Source organism: Leptinotarsa decemlineata, unplaced genomic scaffold (assembly GCF_025532065.1).
Source record: "Leptinotarsa decemlineata unplaced genomic scaffold, Ldec_3_MD MMD2_P_RNA_scaffold_14, whole genome shotgun sequence".
NCBI classification, from domain to species: domain Eukaryota; kingdom Metazoa; phylum Arthropoda; class Insecta; order Coleoptera; family Chrysomelidae; genus Leptinotarsa; species Leptinotarsa decemlineata.
The window spans coordinates 12,702,009-12,727,487 of NW_027412528.1; the positions used below are offsets into that span (position 1 = coordinate 12,702,009).

At 32.9% G+C, this 25,479-nt stretch overlaps 2 protein-coding genes across 2 annotated transcripts in view; one reads left to right on the forward strand and one right to left on the reverse strand.

Moving 5' to 3' along the window:
• LOC111513207 (mannosyl-oligosaccharide alpha-1,2-mannosidase IA) overlaps window positions 1-25,479 on the forward strand; it is a 302,260-nt gene that overhangs the window by 99,349 nt on the left and 177,432 nt on the right. The gene's annotated exons all lie outside the window — the stretch shown is intronic.
• Window positions 16,794-25,479, reverse strand: part of LOC111511045 (catalase) — a 45,241-nt gene continuing 36,555 nt past the window's right edge. Inside the window, exons 5-6 of the mRNA XM_074179472.1 lie at window positions 20,694-21,127; window positions 16,794-18,141 (exon numbers count right to left, since the gene is read on the reverse strand). Of these exons, the coding sequence (XP_074035573.1) occupies window positions 17,752-18,141; window positions 20,694-21,127 (824 nt within the window). The 3' untranslated portion in view covers window positions 16,794-17,751. The remainder of the gene's footprint in view (window positions 18,142-20,693; window positions 21,128-25,479) is intronic.

Sequence of the window (25,479 nt, forward strand, 5' to 3'; positions counted from 1 at the left end):
GTCAGATGCGCAGTTCTCAATTAAAATTACGTCATAACGCAGCACCGCTTAATAATTTTTGAAAACATAAATTTAGTTATCCTGGAATAAATGACGTGTAGCAGAATTCATTTACTGCACCTCTTGGAAATATGGAGTTTGTCGATATGTGATTTCTTTTAAAGATTAAAAGCAGAAAAAACAGCGTACCCACCATAGCAATAAAAATCGAATTCTCTGTATGTACAAACGTCAGTAGCTAATATTGATGTTGGTTTAAAGTAAGGTGTTGGTGTTAAAAACTGTCACAGCGCGTTTTGATTGATTTTGAAGTGTTATTGAAGTTATTTTGGTAGTCCGCTATTTTTCTGAATATCAGTAAATATGGTAAATTATACGAATGCGGAAATGGCGCAAATGCATTACGTATATGGCCTTGCCGATGGTAATGCAACAGAAGCCAGGCGCATTTATCAGGAAAGATATCCTAATCGTGCCTTACCAGATAGCCGAACCGAAACTGATAGTTTCAAGAAAGGGACTCCGGAAGGTAGACCTCGTGTAGTAAGAACTCCTGAAATTGAGGAAGCGGTGCTGCAAGAAATTGAGGAACATCCTGAGACGAGTACGAGGAAGATCGCTAGAACTCTGGATTTTTGTCATCAAATTGTTTGGCGTATTTTGGTTGATTTTTTGTGATACCCATACTATATTTCAAGAGTGCAGGCATTACTCCCCAGAGATTTTCCACAGCGTGTGAACTTCAGTCAGTGGTATCTACAAAGTATTGCACTAAATCCGCAGTTTAGGTCACAAATTTTGTTCACAGACGAAGCAAATTTTTTTCGGAATTCCATTCAAAATTTCCATAACAATCATGTGTGGGCTGAAGAAAATCCTCATGCAATAACCGAAACCCATTTCCAACACCAATTTACGGTTAATGTATGGGCCGAAATTATAGGTGATCATCTAATAGGCCCATTTTTTCTACCAGGACGCCTTGATGGTCGTTCTTATTTACACTTTCTCGAAGAAGACTTACCTGGGTTATTGGAAGATGTGCCACTTGCGTTAAAGAATCGAATATGGTACATGCACGATGGCGCCCCTGCTCATTTCAGTGTAATTGTTCGAAACCATTTAAATACAGTTTATCCTAATCGTTGGATAGATCGCGGAGGACCTCAGCAATGGCCAGCAAGATCCCCCGATCTCAACAGTTTAGATTTTTTTATGGGGTCACCTTAAAACTCTTGTGTATAAAACTCCCGTTAATACTTTAGAAGATTTAAGAGAGCGAATAGTTGCCTCGTGTGAAACTATACGAAATACGCCGGGAATATTTGAACGGGTGCGTAATTCCATGCGTAGAAGGGCGGAAGCATGCATACTAAGTGCAGGTGGCCACTTCCAACAATTTTTATAATCAGTTTTGGTATTATTACTCAACAACAAATTTGTGCTATTCGTTTAGACTTACTGTCACAAAATAAAATAAAACTCGTTTTTGTGAAAAATTAATTTTTTTGCAGATTATGTTTTCTAATATTATTAGGGAATTGGTAATGCGTTATGAAGCAATTTTCAGATTCTCATTCATTTTAGAATTGATCTAATTTCTTAATTTGCTTTCTGTCGATTTTTATTTTTTTGAGTGAAAATCATGCGTCGGACAAAGAAATACCAGGAGATCAAATTTTCTCAAAAATAAATGAGGATTTTAAAAATGATTTTATTTTGAAAAGAAAGCATTGGCGTAGTACTTTTTCCCCAAAAATATTCAATGCGAAACCCGTAGGGATGCCACTGTTTGAAAAAATATAAATTTGTGTACATCAGAAAATGCGCCTTGAGGCATGGAACATATGTACCAAATATGCCAAAGATGTCTACAAAATTATATCAGTTATCATTAAAAAACTGATTTTTTTTGAAAACTTTGCCACCCTGTATCTCAAAAGTTAAGGCGTTTAGGACATACGTCCATAGGACGTTTTTTTCTCAAAATGGGTCTAAGAATTACCTCCTTAAATATTAGCATGTGTTTAAGGGACACCCTGTATACGTTTAAGGTTTTCGTTGGAATTTTTGTCTTCCGAATTCTTATAAGCAAGTAGACCGCCATTTTTTACCTTACCTGTATTAGACAAGTTGATCTGGGCATAGGTTATAAAATCCGCAACACATACAATGACTAAAAACTAAATATTTATTTACCGAACGTCTGCAGTTTCTTTGTACGACATGGGCGGCGCGGTATAATTTTTTTTTCAAATTAAATTAAATTTTTCATAAACCTACACGTTTTTTTTTAATAGTGAAGAGTAGAGCCAAAAAACCAGTTTGTACTTACATGAGACTTAAATGAAAACTTGAGATTCATTATCTGAATCTTCAGAGCTTCAACCTGAATTTGAGGTTATAATAGTGGGGTCGATGGCAGGTGAAATTTAATATCCATTTTCCTTTTCTCTGACCTGCTGGACATATTTAATCCATTCATCACTATCGTTCACTTCATTAATAACTGTATCAATATTTGGAAGTTGAAATGGACCTCAATATGTTTTGGCACAATTATGTCGTTAGAATTGCAAAGGCTGCTTCTCAAAAGATTGAAACACTGTTCAGAACCCGAAAACTACACACACCTCAGCAACTTTTTGAGCTATATAAAGCTCAGATCACACCTTCTTTGGAATATTGTTCTCATGTATGGAGATATTTATTTGTTTTCATTATTAGTATCTATTCAATTGAATACTCCCACCATGCCTATAGACAGATACACGTCTTTGTATCACCTTTTCAGTAAATAGATTAAATGGTTATAATTAAATTTTCAACAATAGAATATTTTATCACAGTGTTTGGGATAAATCGTATATTATTTCATTTCCAATTAAAATCTTTTGAAATTTTTCAATACATACCACATTTGTACTTGATAATGAGTTTTGAAGATTTGGTAACAAGGAGCATCACTTCGTTGTGGATTTTGCAAATCTTTGACATTGTATTGAAGACATTGTTGTAGTGTCAACACCATTCAAAATGATCAGAAAAACGTACCCTTTCGTTTGCCGTAGGTTTTTGGTTGTTGATTTATCAGCTTACTCAAGTGTTGATTTTTAACACGCTTTTATTAGTTTCACCTGTATGTTTGTATGTTTGTTTGCACTTGATCTATTCGCTGGCAGATGGCGCTGTACATAACCTCCTTGATATATCGACATTATTGCTTAATCTATTCGCGGGCAGATGGTGCTGTACGTAACTTCCTTGATATAATTCGAACTCACTTTTCATGTACTTGAAAAAAGGATTTTTTTTTATTAACACGCGCGCCTGCTGCCTTATTTGTAAGTCTCCTTTGCGCGCCTGCTGCCTTGTGCTTGGTAGCTGATTTTCAGGCCCCTTTCCGGAATCGGAAAGTATCAACGGTCATTTTTCTAAACAATATACGGCTGATTGATCCCAAAGTTTATGAAATAAATATAGTTTAAAAAGACTAAGAAACGCTTTTATAGCATACGAAACTGAAAATGAAAAATAAATATAGTTTGAAAAACTAAAAAAACGCACTTTTAAAAAACATCGAACTAAAATGTTAAAAATATTTTTTTAAATGAGCTTGAAACAATAGCGAACGAAAAATACTACTTTTTTGTAGAAAAAGCGTGGGTGTTTTGTGCCATATTTTTTTATATCAAGCGCTCGTTGCTTTTTTCACAACAATACCGGTATTTTTTGTTCATTATTGTTTTAAGCTTATTTAAAAAAATATTTTCAACTTTTTATTTCGATGTTCTTCAAAAGCGTGTTTTTTATTTATTGGTTGTAACAGTCTGGTTTTCCAAGATGATTGTTTTTATGAAATGATAGTTCATCTATTATCGAAATACATTAATTGATGTTTTTGCTAATGACGATGACACTGTCCAATATTTTTATAGAAACAACCATATTAATAATTATTTCATTGTTTCCAGTTTCACATTTTTTTTCTTCGTGTGCCTATTGCTTGCAATACTTATAGGTTTATTGTCTCGAATTAACTATCGATGACACCAAACTTGCCTTTCAAATATACTTTTATTGTGTGAAGGATATTTTCCGGGTTTTCTGGCCGTGGTCTGCAGGTTTGTATGCCTGACGGTTTCGTCTACTGCTGCGGTAGACATTTCCAAAGGCGATGTGGTAACGGTCGCAACACCCGAGCTGGTACTCTGTATCTTGTATCCACCGCAATAATTACTATTTCCGCACTGAGCGCTGTATTTATATCGCGGTGATTTCAATTATAAATTGCACGCAATGGTCCATTTTCAAATGTTTGAATGCCAGTGATTTCTGATGAAGTATACTGTGAAATCCCACAAAATTTCCTGATGTTTTATGTTATAATTTATTTACAACGTCTGAATGTTTGCCAGCCATGGCAGGAGCGCCATCCGTAATTGTGCTGCTAAGTTTATCAATTTCGAGTTCATATTCTGCTACCAAATGCTCAATTGCAGAATAAATATGGCTTGAATTGAAGGGGTTATATTTTTTAGGAGTGATTAATTTTTGGGAAAGAAAGTTTTTGGCTTTCTACTACTCCATCTTGATACAAAAAAAAGAAGGATGAGGGATTCTATAATGTTATCCAATTTGGTACTGAAGAGCCTTAGGGCAAGTGTCTTAAGGCGAAACATCGGTGTATACCAGTGAGGGTGACAGTGTTCCATGTAAGTGCAATTTATTACCATTCTTTCAAAGTAGAACTCATGTTAATGATATCTGATTTTTATTCCACAACGAATGTTTGAAATACAAACTGAGTAGAGAAAAGTATCTTCTGTATAATTCAGTGTTCATATAGAAGTATTTATTTCGAAAGAATTATTTTCTTTCGTGAAATTCAATGTTTATATGAAAGTAACTGTTTCAGGAGGACTTTCTTTCAGTTTGTGTCTAAAAGTTACTTCTTTGCATGATCTACACATCCATGTATAGAGTTACTTCCTTCCTTTCTTTGGAAGACTCCCTCATCCTTCTTTTTTTTTGTATCAAGATGGAGTAGCAGAAAGCCAAAAACTTTCCTTCCCAAATACGGCTTGTACTGTAGTACCTTTCAATGAACCGCACCTTAATAGTACTTCAGTTATTTCAAAGTTACTGGTAATACCTTGTATAAATACAGCAAGTTGAACTGTATCAACAGTATCAGTGCTCTCGTTAACAGCTAGTAAAAAGTTTTTAAATTCCTTAATTTTCTTCTTTTGACAAAAATCATCTATTCTTGAAGCAACAGTGTTTCTTGACAGCAAAATATTTTAAATTATTGACTTTTGAAATTGAAATAAAACATCGGCAACTTTCACGTACAGTCTTTTATAAAATCACCATTAGTGAAAAGTTTTGATCTCTTCGCGATTTCTAATGCAATAATTTTAGGGCTCTCAGTATTAGCTTTAGCAAACATCGATTGTTGACCCTGAAGTTTAGATTTTAAAGATATCAATGTGTCCATTTTTCAGTGTAACAGTCGAATTTTGATTTATGATTCGTATTCTCAAGTTAAACTCTTCACAAACAGCAACTGTTTGATTGCAAATCAAACACATTAGGTTTACCTTTCCATTCTTTGAAGAAATATTTATGCAATATCTCATTTAGACTGAAAAACACTGCATTCACTTTCAACTTTACGTTTTTTTGCCAAAATCGTAACAATTTTATGGAACTCGACAGAATATTTATGGATGTAGCACGACACAAACAAATGCACAATACCCCTTCACAATCACTAGACTTCACAATAACTACTTCGTAGTACAACTAGAATGCTTCTCCGACCGTACCGCTTTGATTACTCGACTCGACAGACTCGCGACGCGCCGATGTCACTCTTTTTATATCCATGAGAAAGGTTCTAGTCTAGAATTGAAGCGCGTGGAAGACTATATTGTTTTCAACAAAAATAATAGTGTATTTCCGTTTGTGGCTAGGAGATGGCGTTACTATCTATGATTGAGTCGTTTACTAGAACTAAATAGTTACCTAGCTTCTAACACTCTCTCGCTTGTCTAGGCACTCGCTTCTTTCTGTAACACGTAGCGATCGTGGGCCGTAGTGATACGGTCCGGGGGCTGCCACCCGCAAGGGTTTATTGTAACTCACACTTATTCACACTGGACCATATAAACCCAGCTTCTTAACGAAGCCGATTAGTTTGTATGATGGGTGGTCTTTTTGGACAAATGGTAAGGATACGGCTCTGCCGAACTCTAAAGACCTGATTCGGTCCCCAGCGGGGCAGGCACAAAGTATATGCTGTAGTATATGCTCTGTAATTCTTCGTAAAGTAATTTTTTGCTGCGAACTGATTTATTTTGGGCAAAAAACCGAAGGGACTTTTTTTGTTTAGAATGAATTAAGCTATCGGAAATACATTTCTAAATGGTAAACAAATGATAAGACAAAAAGTTACATTGGAAATAAATTTTAGGGGTTGCGTTTTCCACCCCTTACATGGCCCTCAAAGAGGGCCATGGGGTAAACCAAATAAATTACTAGCTAAGAGTCTTTTTGGTAGTACAAAACGTCAGGTCAATTTCAATATTGTAACTTTTTCAGTGCTTGTGAAAACAATTGTTATAAAAATTTTATGTACCCCCTTTAAGGGGCTGTATCTTAACCCCTTAAATGTTTTACACTTATTCAGTTACACCCTGTATTTCATACACCTTAATATTTGATGACTCATGAATTTTTTTTTTCATTTCAGGTGAGTTAAGGCTTTTTTCATCTCTGGAAGTGAGTATACAGATTATTATTCATTTAGATATACAATATTTTTCATTGTGTTGAAATTAGATAAAACCAGATCTCAAATAGGTCTTCGGTGGGACGGTAGCCTGATGGGTTGACGTGAATCAACTTATGAAACACTCAAAGTCCTTTTTTAAAAATCAATTCACTTAGTACAACAATAATTATTATACAGATGTAGGTCTTTACAGTAAATAATAGGGTTAGAGCATTTGTTTGAAACGTTGTTTGTTTATTATTAAAAGGGGAACAAAAAAGACTTGAAGTGTCTTTGTCGTATCTCGGATAGTTTAAGATTTAAAAGCCATTAAAACAGATTTAGGGGGTATTTTAGGTAAACAATTGTCAAAAAACTTGATAAATACTGGGGTTAGAGCATTTCTTCAACATCTCATTTGTTTATTACTGAAAGGAGAACAAAAAATACTTGATGTGTCTTTGTCCTATGTCCATTGGTTTATGAGTTATTTTAATAACAATGATTGAGAACCATGAGGAATTACGAAACGCAAAAATAAAAAAAATATTAAAAAATAAAAAAAAAATACATAAAAAGTGATACATGGTTGTTTTTGTTTTTCTGGTAGTATTTAAAAAAAATATATCGTAAAAATTAGTTTGTAAAACAAATTGTTTAATGAATAAACAAACATAATATAATTTAAAAAAAGTTAATTTTCAGAATATCAAAGAGAAATAGAAATTATAATTTAAAAATATCGTTTCTTATTATTCATATTTAATAGCAGGAAAAATGGTTAATCAACAAATGCGTTTTCAAGCAATAAACATTTTTTAAGAAACGATTCTATTATTAAAAATCATAATTAAACAAATAGAGCTAAAAATTATGAAAAATCATATTTATGTAACTTTAAATAATAAGAATACAAAAAGAATTCATTAATAACATTTTTTTTTATTGTTTCAATTGAATTTTTCACTTTTTAACTTTTTTGATTTTCAATAACAAAGCGGAAAACCAAATTTTTTTTAATTTTTCCAACGGAAATTTTTTTAAAGGCTTACAAGAAATGCTCCAAAAAGTGAACAACATTTGAGGTTTTCAGTTTAAAAATTATCAGGGTTTTATGTAAATTTAAAACTTGTAAATTTAAAACTGTAAAAATTAGTAAATCAACTGAAGTAAATCTAATGAAATAATCATGGGAAAAAATTTCCATGGATTTTCGTTCATTCTAGAAGGTATGTGATTTTTTTTTCTTAATAATAATATTTAATGTGTTGAAAAAAATAGCGCTAAAAGCGGGCATCTCCCGCTTGTAGCGCTATTTTCGCCTCTTAATTAAAATTATATATATTGGTGATAAAGTTCCGAGAGGTAATTCCGAGAGGTAATTCCGAGGTAGTTCCGAGAGTAAATTTCCTCTTTTTTAAGGGTCTTTTTTCAAATTTCAAATATCTTTAATATCTTCCGAGATATTTGCAAAAAAACCAAACCTCCCCTTTTGTTTCACTGCAACTTTTCCGAGCCCCTCTTGAAATTTTTCAAAAATGAGCCCCGGATCATAATTTTCGGTGCGCTTGGACAGAAGTTCCAAAAAAAGGATCTTGTGATCCAAACTAGTAGTAGAGATGACCTTTATGTTGAGCATTGTATTGAAAAAATGCTCTTCTCGTAGGATAACGTTACACACCGGAAGTATTTCAATCATCAGAAACTGAGAAAGTAGACAATCTGACAACACTGCCCGCGTTTGCTTCTCTATCCCAAGAATTTTCCCTACGTAAGGAAGTGTGGCCAGAAAACTGTGGCTAACTTGACATCAGTATTGTAACATCATCAAACTGTGGCTGTTTTTATAACTGTAGAAATAGATAGCACAAGAAATTGAAATTTAGAAGAAACACCATAATATTTGCCAAAATTACTATCATCAACATTAGATGATCACTTACAAAATTTGTAATGATAACCTGATTCTTGTGGTATTCTGTATTAACGTATTTTTACTGTGAAAGTTACTATAAACAAATACAATCTAAATATACAGAGTGTCCCATACAAAGCTCCGCGTGCAAATATCTGAAAAACGAAAAAGAATATACATATTTCGTGAAAGCAGATAATTTTGGTGTCAAAGGGTCCTCTTATTGACGTAGAGATCCAGCATTAGGCGTCATCCGTTAGGGCGTCGTGACACCGACGCCAATTTTTTAAATGGTAACCCAGTTTTTTCAATCGGGTTTTGAATTTTGCATTGAATTCCGAATTCAGCCGTATAGCACACTTGTAGTTTTCGTTGAATACTGATGAAAAAAGACAATTTTATTGCATATTATAAAGAGGGCCATGAATAAGTCAAAATAAATGCAATAATGTATTTATCGATCTGTCAGAAGAACTGTCAGATTTGACGAAAGTGTATTCAGTTTTGTGTTGGCTTTTCGTAAAATTGAAATATGGTTCAATTTTCAAATGCAGAAAAGTTGGATATGATATGTATTTATGGCGAAGCAAGAAGGAATTCTAAAGAAGCAGTGAGAATATATGCTAATCGGTATCCTCACAGAAAATTAACGTCAGACGAAACATTCGCTGGCTTAGCCAAATCATTGGCACGAAATGGATGTTTTAATGAACGGAAGTGAAAAAAACCAAAAACGGCTGCTGGTGAGAATCACAGTGTTGCAGTGCTAGGTCAAATGGTGTTGGATCCGTATAGTTCTACCACACAAGTTGCAATGTATTGTAGTATTTCGAAATCGTCAATATAACGTATTTTGTCGAAAAACAAATTCCATCCATACAAAATACATTTGATTCAAGGACTACATTCAGGTAATGATCTTCATATTTCATTCTCCATAACTAAAATACACACATCGGAAAAGTCTAGGGATATTTTTATAACATACTAAATATCATAAAAATAAATGCATGAGGTTGTTTAATTTCGATTAAATTGGTGCACTCGACCACCCTGTAGATTTCTATGGGTTGAACAAAGACTGCAAAAACGGTAGCTAATCTTTTATCAAGTTTTTTACAAACTGTAGGTTTTCGGCTAAAATGAATAATCTGAAAGTGTCGAGTTTGTACATTCTATGCAGTTCTTGCTCAGCAATTTAACTGGAAATATTGTGCTTTAACATGGAACGCCATCACTTACCATTGGCTGAGATGAATAGAGCTGTAGGGCTTCTTCAAGGTGCCATGCGACAAAATGATGTAGCTCTTCGTTTGGGGGTCTCCCAAAGTGTTATCAGTCGATTGTGGCAGCGTTTCCGTGAAACTGGCAGTCCAGCCGAACAACATCCAGGGCGAGGACGCGCTACACCTGCAGTTCAAGACCGATTATTGGTCTTAACCGCAAGAAGACAACCGACAATCACAGCACCTGAGTTGGTTAACGTGTTGCAGCAGACGCACCAGGTAACCATTGGTCGTGATACTGTCGTGATCTGCATGAAGCAGATCTCCACAAAAGAAGGCCACTTAGATGTCCACCTTTGTTGAGAGGCAATCGCGGTAGAAGATTAGAGTGGTGTCAAGAAAATCAAAACTGGGATGTAAATGATTGGGCTACAGTTTTGTTTACAGACGAATCCAGATTTGGATTTCATCCAGATTCTCGTCGAGTAAGACTGTGGAGACGACCTGGAAATAATGAACGTTTGAGACACGTCCAGGAAGTCCACACATACAGAGGTGGTACAGTAATGCTATGGGGCGGAATCATGATCGGCGGCAGAACCGATCTCGTTTTTCCAAATCGCTCCCTCACAGCTCGACAGTACCTCGACACCATTCTTCTACCTATCGTCCGTCCGTTTGCTGGTGCTGTTGGTGAAAACTTCCACCTAATGCACGATAATGCTCGTCCACATGTCGCGCGTCTAGTGACTGACTGGCTCACCAACGAAGGAGTTGATATATTGCCATGACCAGCACAATCACCGGACCTGAATCCCATCGAGCATGTGTGGGACATGCTTCAACGAAGAATTACTCCGCATATGGGGAACATTCACACAACGTTTCAATTGAGAGAGCTTTTAATCGCTGAATGGGCAAATGTACCTCAGCCAGACATTGACAATCTCATTTTATCGATGCACGATAGATGTAGGGCCGTAATAAACCAGCGTGGAGGCCATACTTTGTACTGATTCCAATTTTTTTTGTATTATGATTTTTTTTCGGGGTGCCAAAGAAAAGCCATATTTTTTTTTAGTTTTGCTTATATGCGCACTCAGTATTTTTGACCATTTAATAAATTTTGTTGTAAGTTACATTCGTTTAATAATCATCCGTCAACTTTTTTTTCCCCTAAAGCGATCTAAAAAAAAGTATTGCCATTTTTAAAAATATCCCTAGACTTTTCCGATGTGTGTATATTTCCATATTCAGGAGATGCTGATAGAAGATCGAACTTCATTGCATGGTTGTCCACCCGTATTCATGAAGATGTTCAGTTTCTGAAAAATATAACATGAAGAGATGAAAGCCGTTTCCATAACAACGGTATAATAAACAAACATAATTGTCACTATTGGTCTGACGTGAACCCTCATTGGGTGTAAGAAACGAGATTTCAGTCTGTGTGGGGGGGTTTAATGTTTGGTGCGGAATCATTGATGGTTATTTGATAGGACCTCATTTTTTCGAAGGAATTCTCAATGGGGAGAGGTACTTGGTTTTTCTACAACATGTGTTTCCGAATCTATTGGAGAATTTACCAATACAAACTCGACTGGATATGTGGTTTTAACAAGATGGGGCACCCCCACATAATAATAGAATAGTTACCCAATATTTGGATGATACTTTTAATGAGAAGTGGATTGGAAATAAGGGTCCAATACCATGGCCAGCTCGAAATCCAGATATTACTCCACTCTATTTCTTTTTGTGGGGATATATCAAATACTTAATTTATATGCGACGTCCACAAAATGTAGAGGATTTGAAAAATAGTATCACAAATGTTTGTGCTTCCATAACGCGAGAGACGCTTTTAGCTGTCACGAATCGGGAATTACTAAAAAATGCAATATATGTATTCTACGTGAAGGGAGGCATTTCGAAAACTTACTAAAATGATTCTTGTTATCACTAATTGGTTTCGTTATCATCATGTTAGTCGAGTTATGGTCAAAGTAACATGTTTTTTTGGTAGTTTGAAACATTTATTTTAATTTCTACAGAAATACGCAACTAGATAAAATTGAACATACAATGAAATCATAACAATGAATCAATGAATGAATCAATGAATCAATACAATGAAATCATCATAACATTTTGACATATTCACATTTGATCTAACTTTTCGTATCGCACCCCCAGAGTATGTCAGCAATTTTTTTTAAATGGATCACCCTATATCACCCTCCATGATGAACATATTTCAACAAAGTATAAAACATATGGTCTGAAGCTCATGGTTCGGGAGCTACAAATTATTTTAGTTAAAAACGAGCCACACTGAGTGTGGCTCTGTTAGCTTGGTTTCTTTCATAAGTGTTTTTGTGAAGTAAACTTCAAAAAGTTTGAATTCGATATTCTCTTCATTTTGTATTTGTCTCATTCTACAATAACGATAACCTACTAGGTGAAGTTACAATTGTTGTTTCGTTTTTTGGGAATTCTTGAGAAGCAATGGTTCGACAACGGATTGAAATAGTGAGTTTGTACTACCAAAATGGAAATAGTGCTAGAGTTGCTGTACGTATGTTCAATGATAATCATCTAGAAAGAAATGTACGACACAAATACGTTTCGGAATTATTGAACAAATTTATGGAAACTGGATCTGTTAACAATAAAAAGCATAACCTTTCAGGAGTTGTCGACGATGATTCTATTTGTACTGCAGTTTCAGGGCACGTTGGACTAATGGAAAATTCGCAATCTCTCACTAAGTTATCTCGAGAATCAGGAATCAGTCGTACAAATGTCTTTAGGATCCTTCATAAGTACAAATTTCATTCATATTAGACTAGTTCATGAATTGAACGAAGATGATTTCGATAGACGTATCAAGTTTTGTGAAAGTCTCACTGGACGGATCAACTTGCATCAGAATTTGTTGTGTAAAATTTGTTTTTCGGATGAATGTACGTTTAGTTTGACTGTAGAGGTGAATCGGTAAAATTGTCGATATTGGAGTGATACGAATCCTTATTTATACCGTCAAGTTCATACCCAACGACCTCAAAAACTGAATGTTTTGGCAAGAATTTTAGGTTATAGGTATTGGACCTATTTTATCGATGATAATTTGACTTGTGATAAATATTTGGATATGTTGGAGAATCGAATAATACCCGGCATCAATAGGGCAATTGAGGAGGCTTAAATTTAATCGAAAAGGAAATAGTTTTTCAGTAGGATGGTGCACCTCCTCATTATGCAGCTCCAATGCGACAATTTTTGGATGACCATTTTCCTGGTCGCTGGATTGGCAGAAGAGGTCCTACAGAATGGCCACCAATGTCTCCGTATCTTACTCCTGTAGATTTCTTTCTATGGGGTCATTTGAAGTCTATAGTATATGAGATTAACAACATTAGAAGATTTGAGAGAGAATATCATGAGGCATTGCAAGGAAATAACTCCCGAGATTCTCAACCATGTGAGGGCGGCAATGAAAGCTCAGGAGTTGGTGGTAATTTTTTTGAACATTCACTATAAAAAATTTTCTTCTTCTCATTGTCATCAGATATTTCTGCAAAAATTAATAAAAAAAATCCCTTTTTCTGATATATTGCTTCCATATTTGTCTCTAGAACGAATATTTCAGGATGTGGCTTCCTGTATAATTGTTGACCTGGTTTTTCAATTTTTCTGCAAATCATTGTTCCAGGAGTTATTCAGAGCGGCTCGTTTTCAACTCAAATAATTTGTAGCTCCCGAACCATAAGCTTCAGACCATATGTTTTATACTTTGTTAAAATCTGCTCATTGCGAAACAATACAGGGCTTTTCATGATGAGCGTTAATTAGCCGTTTATGACAAACTATTTAACGGATCAACCTGAAAATTTCACAGTATGCATAAATCAATTTGACCTACACGCCTAAAATATTTCAGACGAAGCGGCGTTGTCGCTTTTATTATAAAGTAGCGGCTTCTTTGATTTTTCAAATGGAACACGCCGTATATAATATCATATTATGATTCATTATCACTTTGTCAACAAATTCATATACTATTTCCCTATACCTATCTATTACCGTTTAGAATATATAAATTAATTTCGATATTTTTTTTACCAAACATGAACTTTTATAAATGCTGATAATTTTGAACTCTCTTGCACTGAAACGATCAAATTTGAAATGGAGTGGAGTGATACTATGAGGATCTTCACTCCGAGTCATATTTTCATTTGCCTCATATAGGGTCTTCAAAAAATGCAGATACTTTGATCTCATGAAAAAATGAGTGGAACTCAATTCTTTCAAATGGAACACCCTGTATATTTCAACATTTTTAAGCTCTACATCCAATTTTAGATTAACTTTGTTCAGATGATACTATTTCTATTTTGAACCGTTTTCGAGATAAACTGTTTCAAACGGAAACTGACGTGGTTTTCTTGCTCGTTTTTTTGAATTCATCACTTATTTTGGATATTCAACATTTTTTTTATACTTAGTAATATTTTTTTTTATCCAGTTTTTTAACTGTCTCAGATCAGTCAATTCGAAATTGGTATGTACCTACCTTAGAAAAAGTTACAATTTGTATACATTGAGGTATTGGTCTCTAACGTACAACAGTACATATTAATATTTTTTAATAGTGTGCTTTGGAAAAATAAATAAATCAATTATTTAACGTCAGACTTTCGTTGGTGGTCTTGATTGATTGTGATAGCTACCAATTATAATAGAATTATGTCAAGATTAGGTTACAGTAATGAAGATCTCTTGAATTTATTAATAAATTTATGGTGAGTGCAATAGAATTGCAAGTAGAACATGCTGAGTATTTCATGAAAGATATCCACAACTTCCGAAGCCGAATAATAATGTGATAAATCGACTACTAAAAAACTGTTGGTTGAATGGAACCTTCCGTCCAAAAATCATTCGTAAGAAGACTAAAGTGGATTATGATGACAATGGTATAACAGTTTAGGGATACTTTCATGCATTTCCAAATGCTTCTCTGCACGAGGCTGAAAGGGAGATAGGTATACCCTACGTGACAATTTGTCGAATTCTTAATGAGCATAAATGGCATCCCTATAAGTTCTACTGTGTCCAGCATTTGAAAGAGACTGATTTACCTCGTAGAGTGCAATTCTTTGAATGGTTACTTGTTAAGACTCAAGAGGATGAATATTTCCTTGACAATATCATATGGAGTTTTCAATAGACACAACAGTCATTATGGGGCGCCAGAAAATTCCCATGTTGTCCGCCAAAGGGGTTTTCAAGAAAGATGGCAATTCAATGTATTTTGTGCCATAAAGAGTGAGTAAATTTTTCATATCGAGTTTTATGATGATAATTTGAATGCATCAAAATATGAAGATTTACTGAGGAATGGAATTCAAATGATTTTGAATAATAGACCAGGAAGAGAACGTGTATGGTACCAAATGGATGGTGCTCCACCCCATAATTCTTATTCAGTCAGCGAAGCTTTAACCGAAATCTTCGAAAACAGATGGATTGGTAATAATGAACCTTTTTGTTGGCCTCCTAGAACACCAGATGGCAATCCTTTAGATTATTTCGTGTGGGGTTCCATTAAAAATATGGTTTACTCTACTCCAATAACAACAATGGAAGATATGAAATCGAGAGTTACAACTGCTTTCAATAGTTTGACTCCAGACTTGATCAGAAGCGCTACACATGACTATCTTTTGAAGAGATTACATGTTTGTTTAAGTAGGAGTGGAGATGTGTTTGAACATATTCAGAAATACACTGACGATTAAATTAACTCATTAATTTATGGGTTCATTATTTTCAGTTCGTGTTTCAGCGTTAATAAAACTATTGTTTGAAGAGAAGTTTCATTCGATGGTTGAGGAGTATTTTAATAATTATCTTTTCATTGTATTATCTGTGACTGATTGAGAAACATCAAACGAAATCTGTTTTACAAAAATGGGTGATGAACAAGGAAACCATGTCAATTTCCGTTTGAAACAGTTTATCTCGAAAACGGTTCAAAATAGAAATAGTGTTATCTGAACAAAGTTAATCTAAAATTGGATGTAGAGCTCAAAAGTGTTGAAATATACAGGGTTCCATTTGAAAAAATTGAGTTCCCCTCATTTTTTCATGAGATCAAAGTATCTGTATTTTTTGAAGACCCTGTATGAGGCAAATGGAAATATGACTCGGAGTGAAGATCCTCATAGTATCACTCCACTCCATTTCAAATTTGATCGTTTCAGTGCAAGAGATTTCAAGATTATCAGCATTTATAAAAGTTCATGTTTGGTAAAAAAAATATCGAAATTAATTTATATATTCTAAACGGTAATAGATAGGTATAGGGAAATAGTATATGAATTTGTTGACAAAGTGATAATGAATCATAATATGATATTATATACGGGGTGTTCCATTTGAAAAATCAAAGAAACCGCTACTTTATAGTAGAAGCGACAACGCCGCTTCGTCTAAAATATTTTAGGCGTGTAGGTTATATTGACTTATGCATACTGTGGAATTTTCTCCGTTGAATAGTTTGCCAGAAACGGTTAATTAACGCTCATCATGAAAAGTCCTGTATAGGGTAATCCATTAAAAAAAAATTATGACTTGCTCTGGAGGTGCGATAGGAAAAGTAACATCAAATGTTAGTATGTCAAAATGTATCTTCCTGTACACTATTGTCGACTTTTTTATTTTTCCTGAAAATCATTGTGCCAAAAGTTATTCAGGGTGGCTCGTTTTTAATGGAATGGACTGTATATGTTTGCGTTCACTCGTACAAAGCATTTATTCACAGCAAGATTTAAATTTTTTCAAATGATAATAATAATAATAATAATAATAATAATTCGTCTTTATTATTTCCAATATCAGGTAGTTAACAGTTTTTATACAAAGAAATTTTTTATTACAGGAAAATAAAAGGCGAAGTTCAGTTTATTTTCATTGCAATAAAAATAACCTGTTCTTCCACTCAACTTCGAAATACCTCTTCGAATATCTCTTTTTAGAGTAAAAGTTTAAACAAAAAAAATTATATATTTGTATATACGTAAAGTTAAAAGTTAATTAAAGAATAAGGGCAACTACTGATTAAACTTGGGTGATCTATACTACCATCCTAATCATAAAATCTATTGCAGGAGATGATTTTTTATGCTGTCTTTGATGTTTGAAATTATATTGAATTTAATTTGATACGGTAAAGCATTATATAATTTGCAAATATGAACGATCTCTTGAAAAACTCAGTTCTGAACTGGGGAGGGGTTAAGGCATGCTTATGCCTAATATTTACGTTGTGTACATCAGTTCCGTATGTTATTTTATTATATAAATAAGGCGGTTTTTTCGTTGTTATTATTTTATGAAACAAAACATAAACATGCAGTAACCTTCTACACTCCATGTTTAGCCACCCAGCTAGTTTTAAGGTGTACGAAATCGCTTGCTTTCTTCTCACTCCAAAGATCAGACGTAAACATGAATTCTGAACAGTCTGAATGTCAAATTTGGACCATATAGAACATCTGCATAATTGAAGTGAGAGAGTACAAGAGTCTCGCACACAGTTATTTTTACCTTCTTAGTGAGATAATGTCTGCTCCCATATATCAGTTTAATACTAATACAAAGTTAATATCAGTTTAACGCACGGTAAGTAGAAACGTTAAAGAATCTGGCGACAGAATAATTGACAAGTCCAAATTCCATCCAATTATCAATTTGTTAAAATGTGTGTGAATAACAAAATAAGAAAATTGTGGGAATAAGAAATTCAATAGTTGTTAGTTGAATCACAATTCAACAACTGCTTCACGTCCTTTTTCTAATTTTATGGCTTTCATTATTCTCTGTCCGAGGTTTTCATCAACTTTAGTGAATTCTTCCACGGTTCTATCGAGTATCCTTCTTTGGGCTAACTTTATTTTTCCCGCCAAGTTTTGCACCAATCTTTCCTTAGCTTGGTCGTTCAAAACTTTTCTATAAAATTCCCCAGGTTGGGTGTAATTGTCATCGTCTCCCAAATCGAAATAGTCCACGTTTCCGGTTACTGATTCTGGAGGAGGGGTCCAATATTTTGCATTGGGTAAGGGTTCTGGACCGCCAAAACTGTTGGGATGATAGTTTGGCGCTCCGTTTTGATTTTTAATGACATCAAATCCATCACGTTGAAAATTAGCGATCTGAAAAACAATTAATAGGAATTTGCTTCCATTATGTATTATACACAAAATAAATTTGAATTTTTATCACATTATATTGAATTATTATAAAATTAATTTCAATTCTTCAGTGGACCACCAAAATATTTCTTGACTACTCCTGAGAATTTCTTCTTAGTATTATCAGTTTGAATCATATACAGGGTGACAATTTAAAATTTACAATGGCTGTATTTGGGCAAACAACGAATATAAGAAATCGCCTGAAACAACTTCCTTAGTGGGGAAGAAGATCCAAAAACGCGCCGATAAAAATTACAAAAGTTATAAACAATTAAGTGAAAAAAATGGGGCTTTAGTTTTTTCTTAATATCTCGGAAAATTTTCAAAATTTTGAAAATTTGAAAAAAGATTGAAAAGATCAATGAATTTGCGTAAAAAAAGTCCCGACTCCCGAAACAGTATCTCGATTATTTATAATTTTTACAGAGCCCTGAAAATAGAGCCAAAAGGGGGTAGTCTGGCTTCCGCGCGCCTTTCGTCACTCTGACATAAAAACAAAAAAATTTGTTTAAACATATCAAATGTAAATATTAAGGAATGAAAAAATTCATGTAATGTTGGGATACATCAATAAACAATAATCCGCAGTCAAAAATTTTTATCCCAATTTTAACGTTAATTATAAATTTGTTAATTAATAACTTTTTCTGAATTGAAAGTTAATATAAAAATCCCTATAATTATTAAACTGAAACCCTGGCATTTTTTTTCTTTAGTGAAGTTATCCTTAATAGGCAAAAAAATTGCCAAAATAAAATAATTGTTATTTTCTATTTTTTTTATTAACAATTGAAAATTTTAATTTTATAAAAAATACATTACACTTTTTTTTAAATTTTTTATTGTTTCAATGTCTCATGGCTAAAAACTAATTAATAATATTTTTTTCATTTTTTACAGCTATTGTTAATAATTTATTATAAACTAACACATTGTTTATAAGCAATTCGAAATTTTTTTTGCATTATGTTAATTGAAAAAAATCATGATATTTTCTTAAACTCCATACAAATATGACAATAAGTGAATGTTAATGATCCTACAACTACTAAAAGTGCAAGTAATAAAATCCTTATGATTTATTGTTACATGACACGAAGTTTATGTTGAAAAGACGATCAATAATTAAATAAATAATAGGACTACAACTTTAGTAAAAGGCTTAAATTGTTAATAAATTCATAATGAACAAAAAAGGCTTGAAGCATATTTATCATAACTGCAATAGTTTGAAAGTTATTGTAATTATAAAAGCGAAGTATCAAGGTATCACAATATTAAAAGTTTTATAAAAAATAGAATAAATTGAAAAAAACACATAGTTACTTTTATTATAGAACAAAGTATTGAAAAAATTTAAAAAAAATTATTTGTTCATAACAGTTTTTTTCAAATAAACAATTAAAAAAAGAATAAAAAAAAGTTTTTCCAAAACCTCAAAGAACAATAGAATTTATGATTAAAAAAACGGTTCGTTAATTTTAATATTTAGTTGCAAAAAACGATTGTTAATTAACAAACGCATTTTTTAACAACAAAAAAAATTTTTTAAGAAACCATGTTTTTTCTGAAAATCATGATTTTTTCAATTAACATAATGGAAAAAAGTTTCGAATTGCTTATAAACAATGTCTTTGTTTTAAATAAATTAACAATAGCTGAAAAAAATTAAAAAAAAATTATCAATTAGTTTTTAGCCATGAGACATTGAAACAATAAAAAATCAAAAAAAAATTGTAATGTATTTTTTATAAAATTATAATTTTCAATTGTCAATAAAAAAATAGAAAATAACAATTTTGTTATCTTGGCAACGGTAATCTATTTTTTGCCTATTAATGATACCTTCACCAAAGGAAAAAAATGCCTGGGTTTTAGTTTAATAATTATAGGGATATTTATATTAACTCTCAATTCAGAAAAAGTTATTAATTAACAAATTTATAATTAACGTTAAAATTAGGATAACATTTTTTTGCGGATTATTGTTTATTGATGTATCCCAAGATTACATGAATTTTTTCATTCCTAAATATTTACATTTAATATGTTTAAATAATTTTTTTTGTTTTTATGTCAGAGTGACGAAAGCCGCGCGGAAGCCAGACTACCCGCTTTTGGCTCTATTTTCAGGGCTCAAGATACAGTTTGGGGAGTCGGGACTTTTTTTTACGCAAATTCATTGATCTTTTCAAATCTTTTTTCAAATTTCCAAAATTTTGAAAATTTTCCGAGATATTAAGAAAAAACCCATTTTTTTCCACTCAATTGTTTATTACTTTTGTAATTTTTATCGGCGCGTTTTCGGACCTTTCCTTAAACTTTCTAGGCAAAAATACGAATCGAATGACACCTTGGTCGTAATTTTTGGACAGGGCTGAAAAATGTTACAAAAAAAAGTACATGTGAACTAGACTATAAAAGTTATTTCAGGATACGAACTACAGCTATGAATCCATTAGTTATTAATAGATAATTTCATATTGGTTGTCTCGAATTTGGTAACTTACTTCAGCTAGTGAATTGTTAACTGGTAACTGTTCGAAGTTAACTCCCAAACGATATATATGTGCATCCTGATATGCGTGTAGTCTACCTTGCAGTAGTCTGTCAGGAGACGCCCCTATACCGGGGGTGAGGTTACTTGGATTAAAACCAATTTGTTCCACGTCAGCAAAATAGTTGGATGGATTTTTATTGAGGATAATTTTCCCGACTGGTATAAGTGGAAATTTCACATGTGGCCAAACTTTTGTTATGTCAAATGGATTGAAGTCCTGGGCTTTAGCTTGCTCGGGAGTCATAGTTTGAATATAAAATGTCCATGATGGATATTTTCCCGTTTTCTTGCCTTCTTCTATAGCGTTATAGAGATCTCGCAATGCATAATCAGGATCCTTTCCTGCTAGTATTTCGGCTTTTTCTGGGTCTAGGTTTTTTATTCCTGGAAAAACAAATGTCTGAAGTAAAAACAATAACGAACGAAAATATTTGTATTATTGTGAATAAAAGTAGTATAAAATAACTAAAAAACACGCTTTTGAAGAACATCGAACTGAAAAGTTGAAAATATTTTTATAAATAAGCTTAAAACAATAACGAACGAAAATATTTGTATTATTGTGAATAAATATAGTATAAAATAACTAAAAAACACGCTTTTGAAAAACATCGAACTGAAAAGTTGAAAATAATTTTATAAATAAGCTTAAAACAATAACGAACGAAAATATTTGTATTATTGTGAATAAATGTAGTATAAAATAACTAAAAAACACGCTTTTGAAGAACATCGAACTGAAAAGTTGAAAATAATTTTATAAATAAGCTTAAAACAATAACGAACGAAAATATTTGTATTATTGTGAATAAATATAGTATAAAATAACTAAAAAACACGCTTTTGAAAAACATCGAACTGAAAAGTTGAAAATAATTTTATAAATAAGCTTAAAACAATAACGAACGAAAATATTTGTATTATTGTGAATAAATATAGTATAAAATAACTAAAAAACACGCTTTTGAAAAACATCGAACTGAAAAGTTGAAAATAATTTTATAAATAAGCTTAAAACAATAACGAACGAAAATATTTGTATTATTGTGAATAAATGTAGTATAAAATAACTAAAAAACACGCTTTTGAAGAACATCGAACTGAAAAGTTGAAAATATTTTTATAAATAAGGGGCCATCCATAAAGTACGTCACACGTTAATGGGGAGGGAGGGTATCACCGAAGTGTGACATCGTGTGACAAGGGGTATGGGGGGTCAATAGTTTTGTGACGTCACATGTTAAAATTTAAAATACTAAAACGCAAAGTTTGGATGTGAATTGAAAATTTTAAAAATTTACGAACTTGATATATATTTATTAATAAGTTAGCATTCTTGCTATGAGATAATCTCTCATGCAACGTCATTTAACTTCTAGAGCGGCGTTGTAATACAAGTGAGATTCTCAAATTCACGAGAATTTTGAATTTGATATAAACGTTTATTATTTTCTAACTAGTCGTTTGTTTTTTCGGTTTTATGAAATGTTGGACTTTATATTGATTTTATTAGATTATTATTTAATAAAAATAAGTAAAAAATGAAAATAGCTGTTTTCTCTCGATTATTTTTAAATACATACATAAATTCAAAAAATGTGTGACGTCACATCAGGAGGGGGGGGTTATAAAAATGTGACAACCTGTGACAAGGACGGGGGGAGGGGTTCAAAAGTCCTAAAATTCGTGTGACGTACTTTATGGATGGCCCCTAAGCTTAAAACAATAACGAACGAAAATATTTGTATTGTTGTGAATAAATATAGTATAAAATAACTAAAAAACATGCTTTTGAAGAACATCGAACTGAAAAATTAAAAATATTTTTTTAAATAAGCAAACGAAAAATACTAGTATTATCGTGAAAAAAGCCACGTGCGCTCGATATATAAAAATATGGCACAAAGCGCCCACGCCTTTTTCACAATAATACCAGTATTTTTCTTTTTTTTTTGTTTTAAGCTTATTTAAAAAAATATTTTCAACTGTTTAGTTCGATGTTCTCCAAAAGCGTGTTTTTTAGTATTTTTTAAACTATATGTATTTTTCACTTTTTAGTCCGATTTATTGTCAAAAATATTTTTTTTCAAGTTCTAGTCACTAGTATTATAAATCTTCAACAGACGGCGCACGAATGTAAAATTCCTCTCAAACAACATAATAAAGTTTGAGGTCTCAGATTCTATAGTAATACTGAGATGCAGTAAGTCTCCAACAGAGGGCGGACAGTTGTGAAATTTGTTTCGAAGTAAAGATAAAATTTGCAGTAATAATTTCAAAAAACAATTCAGTCTTGATGTTTTGATTTGAAGTTTCATTCAAAATATTAATGGACTAAAAATATTTTTTCAGTGAATAATTTTATTTTTCAAATCAATCTTTTGATTTGACATGTATGTCAAGCACCTTAATTCTAATTTTTCGATTTTTTGAAATATTTGAGTAACTGAACTTTTTAGGTGTACAACTTACAATGAAGTTTTCATTGTTGAAATCCATATTCTGGTTTGCTTTCAAATAATCAAATTAGATTTTACCATGTATCTTCCGTTTGGTTCAAAACTTTTCTCTGTACTGAATCACGGGTAATTGTAAATATTTAAATATTTCATCTGTAGAACAAAATTTCGTCAACACTTATAATTCTTAAAATGTGTTTTTTATGTTGATTTTCTTTTCAACAACCTATCGAGGAGGTTACGTATAGCGCCATCTGCCCGCAAATAGATCAAGCAATAATGCCGATAATTCTGTCGATACAGATCCCGAGCTTGAGAGTTACAAACAAACATACATACATACATACAGGTAAAGCTAATATGAAGCGTGTAAAAAAGCGTGGGCGCTTTGTGCCATACCTTTTGTATATCAAGCACCCGTCGCTTTTGTCACAATAATACTAGTATTTTTCATTCGCTATTGTTTTAGGCTTATTTAAAAAATTATTTTAAACTTTCTAGTTCGATGTTCTTTAAAAGCGTGTTTTTTAGTTTTTCAAACTATATTTATTTTTCATTTTAGGTTAATAAATAACAATCAAAAAACATGCATGACAGTGTTAAAAAATTTTAAAAACATATTGGTTCGAATAGGAATACTAATAGAATATAGGAGCAAGCCTGAAATATATACAAAAATTTTGGGTCAAAGCTATTTTCCGTGTTTCATGGCCGTTGCCTGCAGGTTTTATGTCGAACGTTTCGTCTACTACTGCGGTCGAACTGTGCGAGTTGGTGCTCGGGTTGTTGTTCCCGTTATTGGCTTGATTTCTCTTAATTGGATTACCTGACCTTGTTTCTGTACAATAAGGAACAGGGAGCCAGATTTTATTAGTGGTCATTGACCAGTCTTTTTTTATTGAAATCATGGGGTTTCTTTGAATTTCTATTGCCTCTCTATACAGGGTGTTTCAAATACGACCCTCAACATTGGGATCTCGGAAACTTTGAGAGATACGAAGATGGTTAAATTGAGGCAAAGTTGTGCATCTACCTGTCTAACAATATGCCGTTGAGAAAGTTCTGAAATCTGTTTCTGTTTTTTCCGTTAACCAGCTGTTGCACCCCTACAAACTCAGAAACCAAAACTTGTGCGAGCTAAGGATTAACGAGGTCTTACCTTCCAACGTGAAAGAATGCTTTATCGTCGTGTGAAAGAGTCTAGTCCAGAAGCAATGCAGTCGCGAGTAGACTGTGGGTTATTAGGAGGTTGCTATGGGTTTTGTTAATTACCAAATATTTTATTTCTGCATCGAAAAAAACTCAATAAATTGCACTGAATCCAGCAGAAATTGCAACTGCCTCTAAATTAAATATAGTAATATAAATAATTATTTATTCCCAAGAAACTACTATAGTTTATTCAAGGAACAATTTATTCAAGAAATGTTCATACATAAATAGGTATATACCAAAAACCTCCTTAGATTGCAGATGTTATAAAAAAAATGATTGAACTGTGGGAAAAAGCTTACCGTTAATACCTTCGTCCTACAGTTGTAGGACGAAGGTCATTGGAACTATTACAAACAACTCAGAAATCGTGTAAATATAGCTCGCTCTTTTACTGCTGAACGGTTGCAGCTGTCTCACCACTAACTTGGTGGGCTCACACCGATGGAACATTCATTACTTGGAGGATCTTTGAAGTATGCAGACGTATGTTTGTATACAGACATGCACATGATAAACCCTGTACCTTGTCTGCTGTGACGTCACACCGCTTGGTGGACTGTCACCGATGGAACATTCATTACTTGGATGATCTTTGAAATATGCCCCAACAACCAAATGCAATTACGTCATTACGTCACACACACAGAAAATCTCGAAAAAATTCTGAATGGTTCATGCACCAGACACTTCAAGATCACATCACCTTGATTTCACTAAACCAACAAAAATAAGCAATTAATACGTCATAGTGGTGGGGGGGCCGAGAATCAGCTGTAAACATCTACTGTAAACGAGAGATTATTCAGAATTCAGTGCAAGTAGTAAGATTCTATGGAAAAAATTACAAAATTTGAATATACCCAGCAAACAACTAACTGTATCTATACCAGAATGTCTTGAGAACCCTAATAGAATAAATCAGCACTTTAAACATGACACTGATGACACATCTTTTACTGTCAGTGGTTCGCATTGTGAAACATTGTCAGTAAGAGCAAATGATGCTGTATCCAACATGCAAAATTATTGTTCTAAAAATGGCTTGATTCTAAATAATCTTAA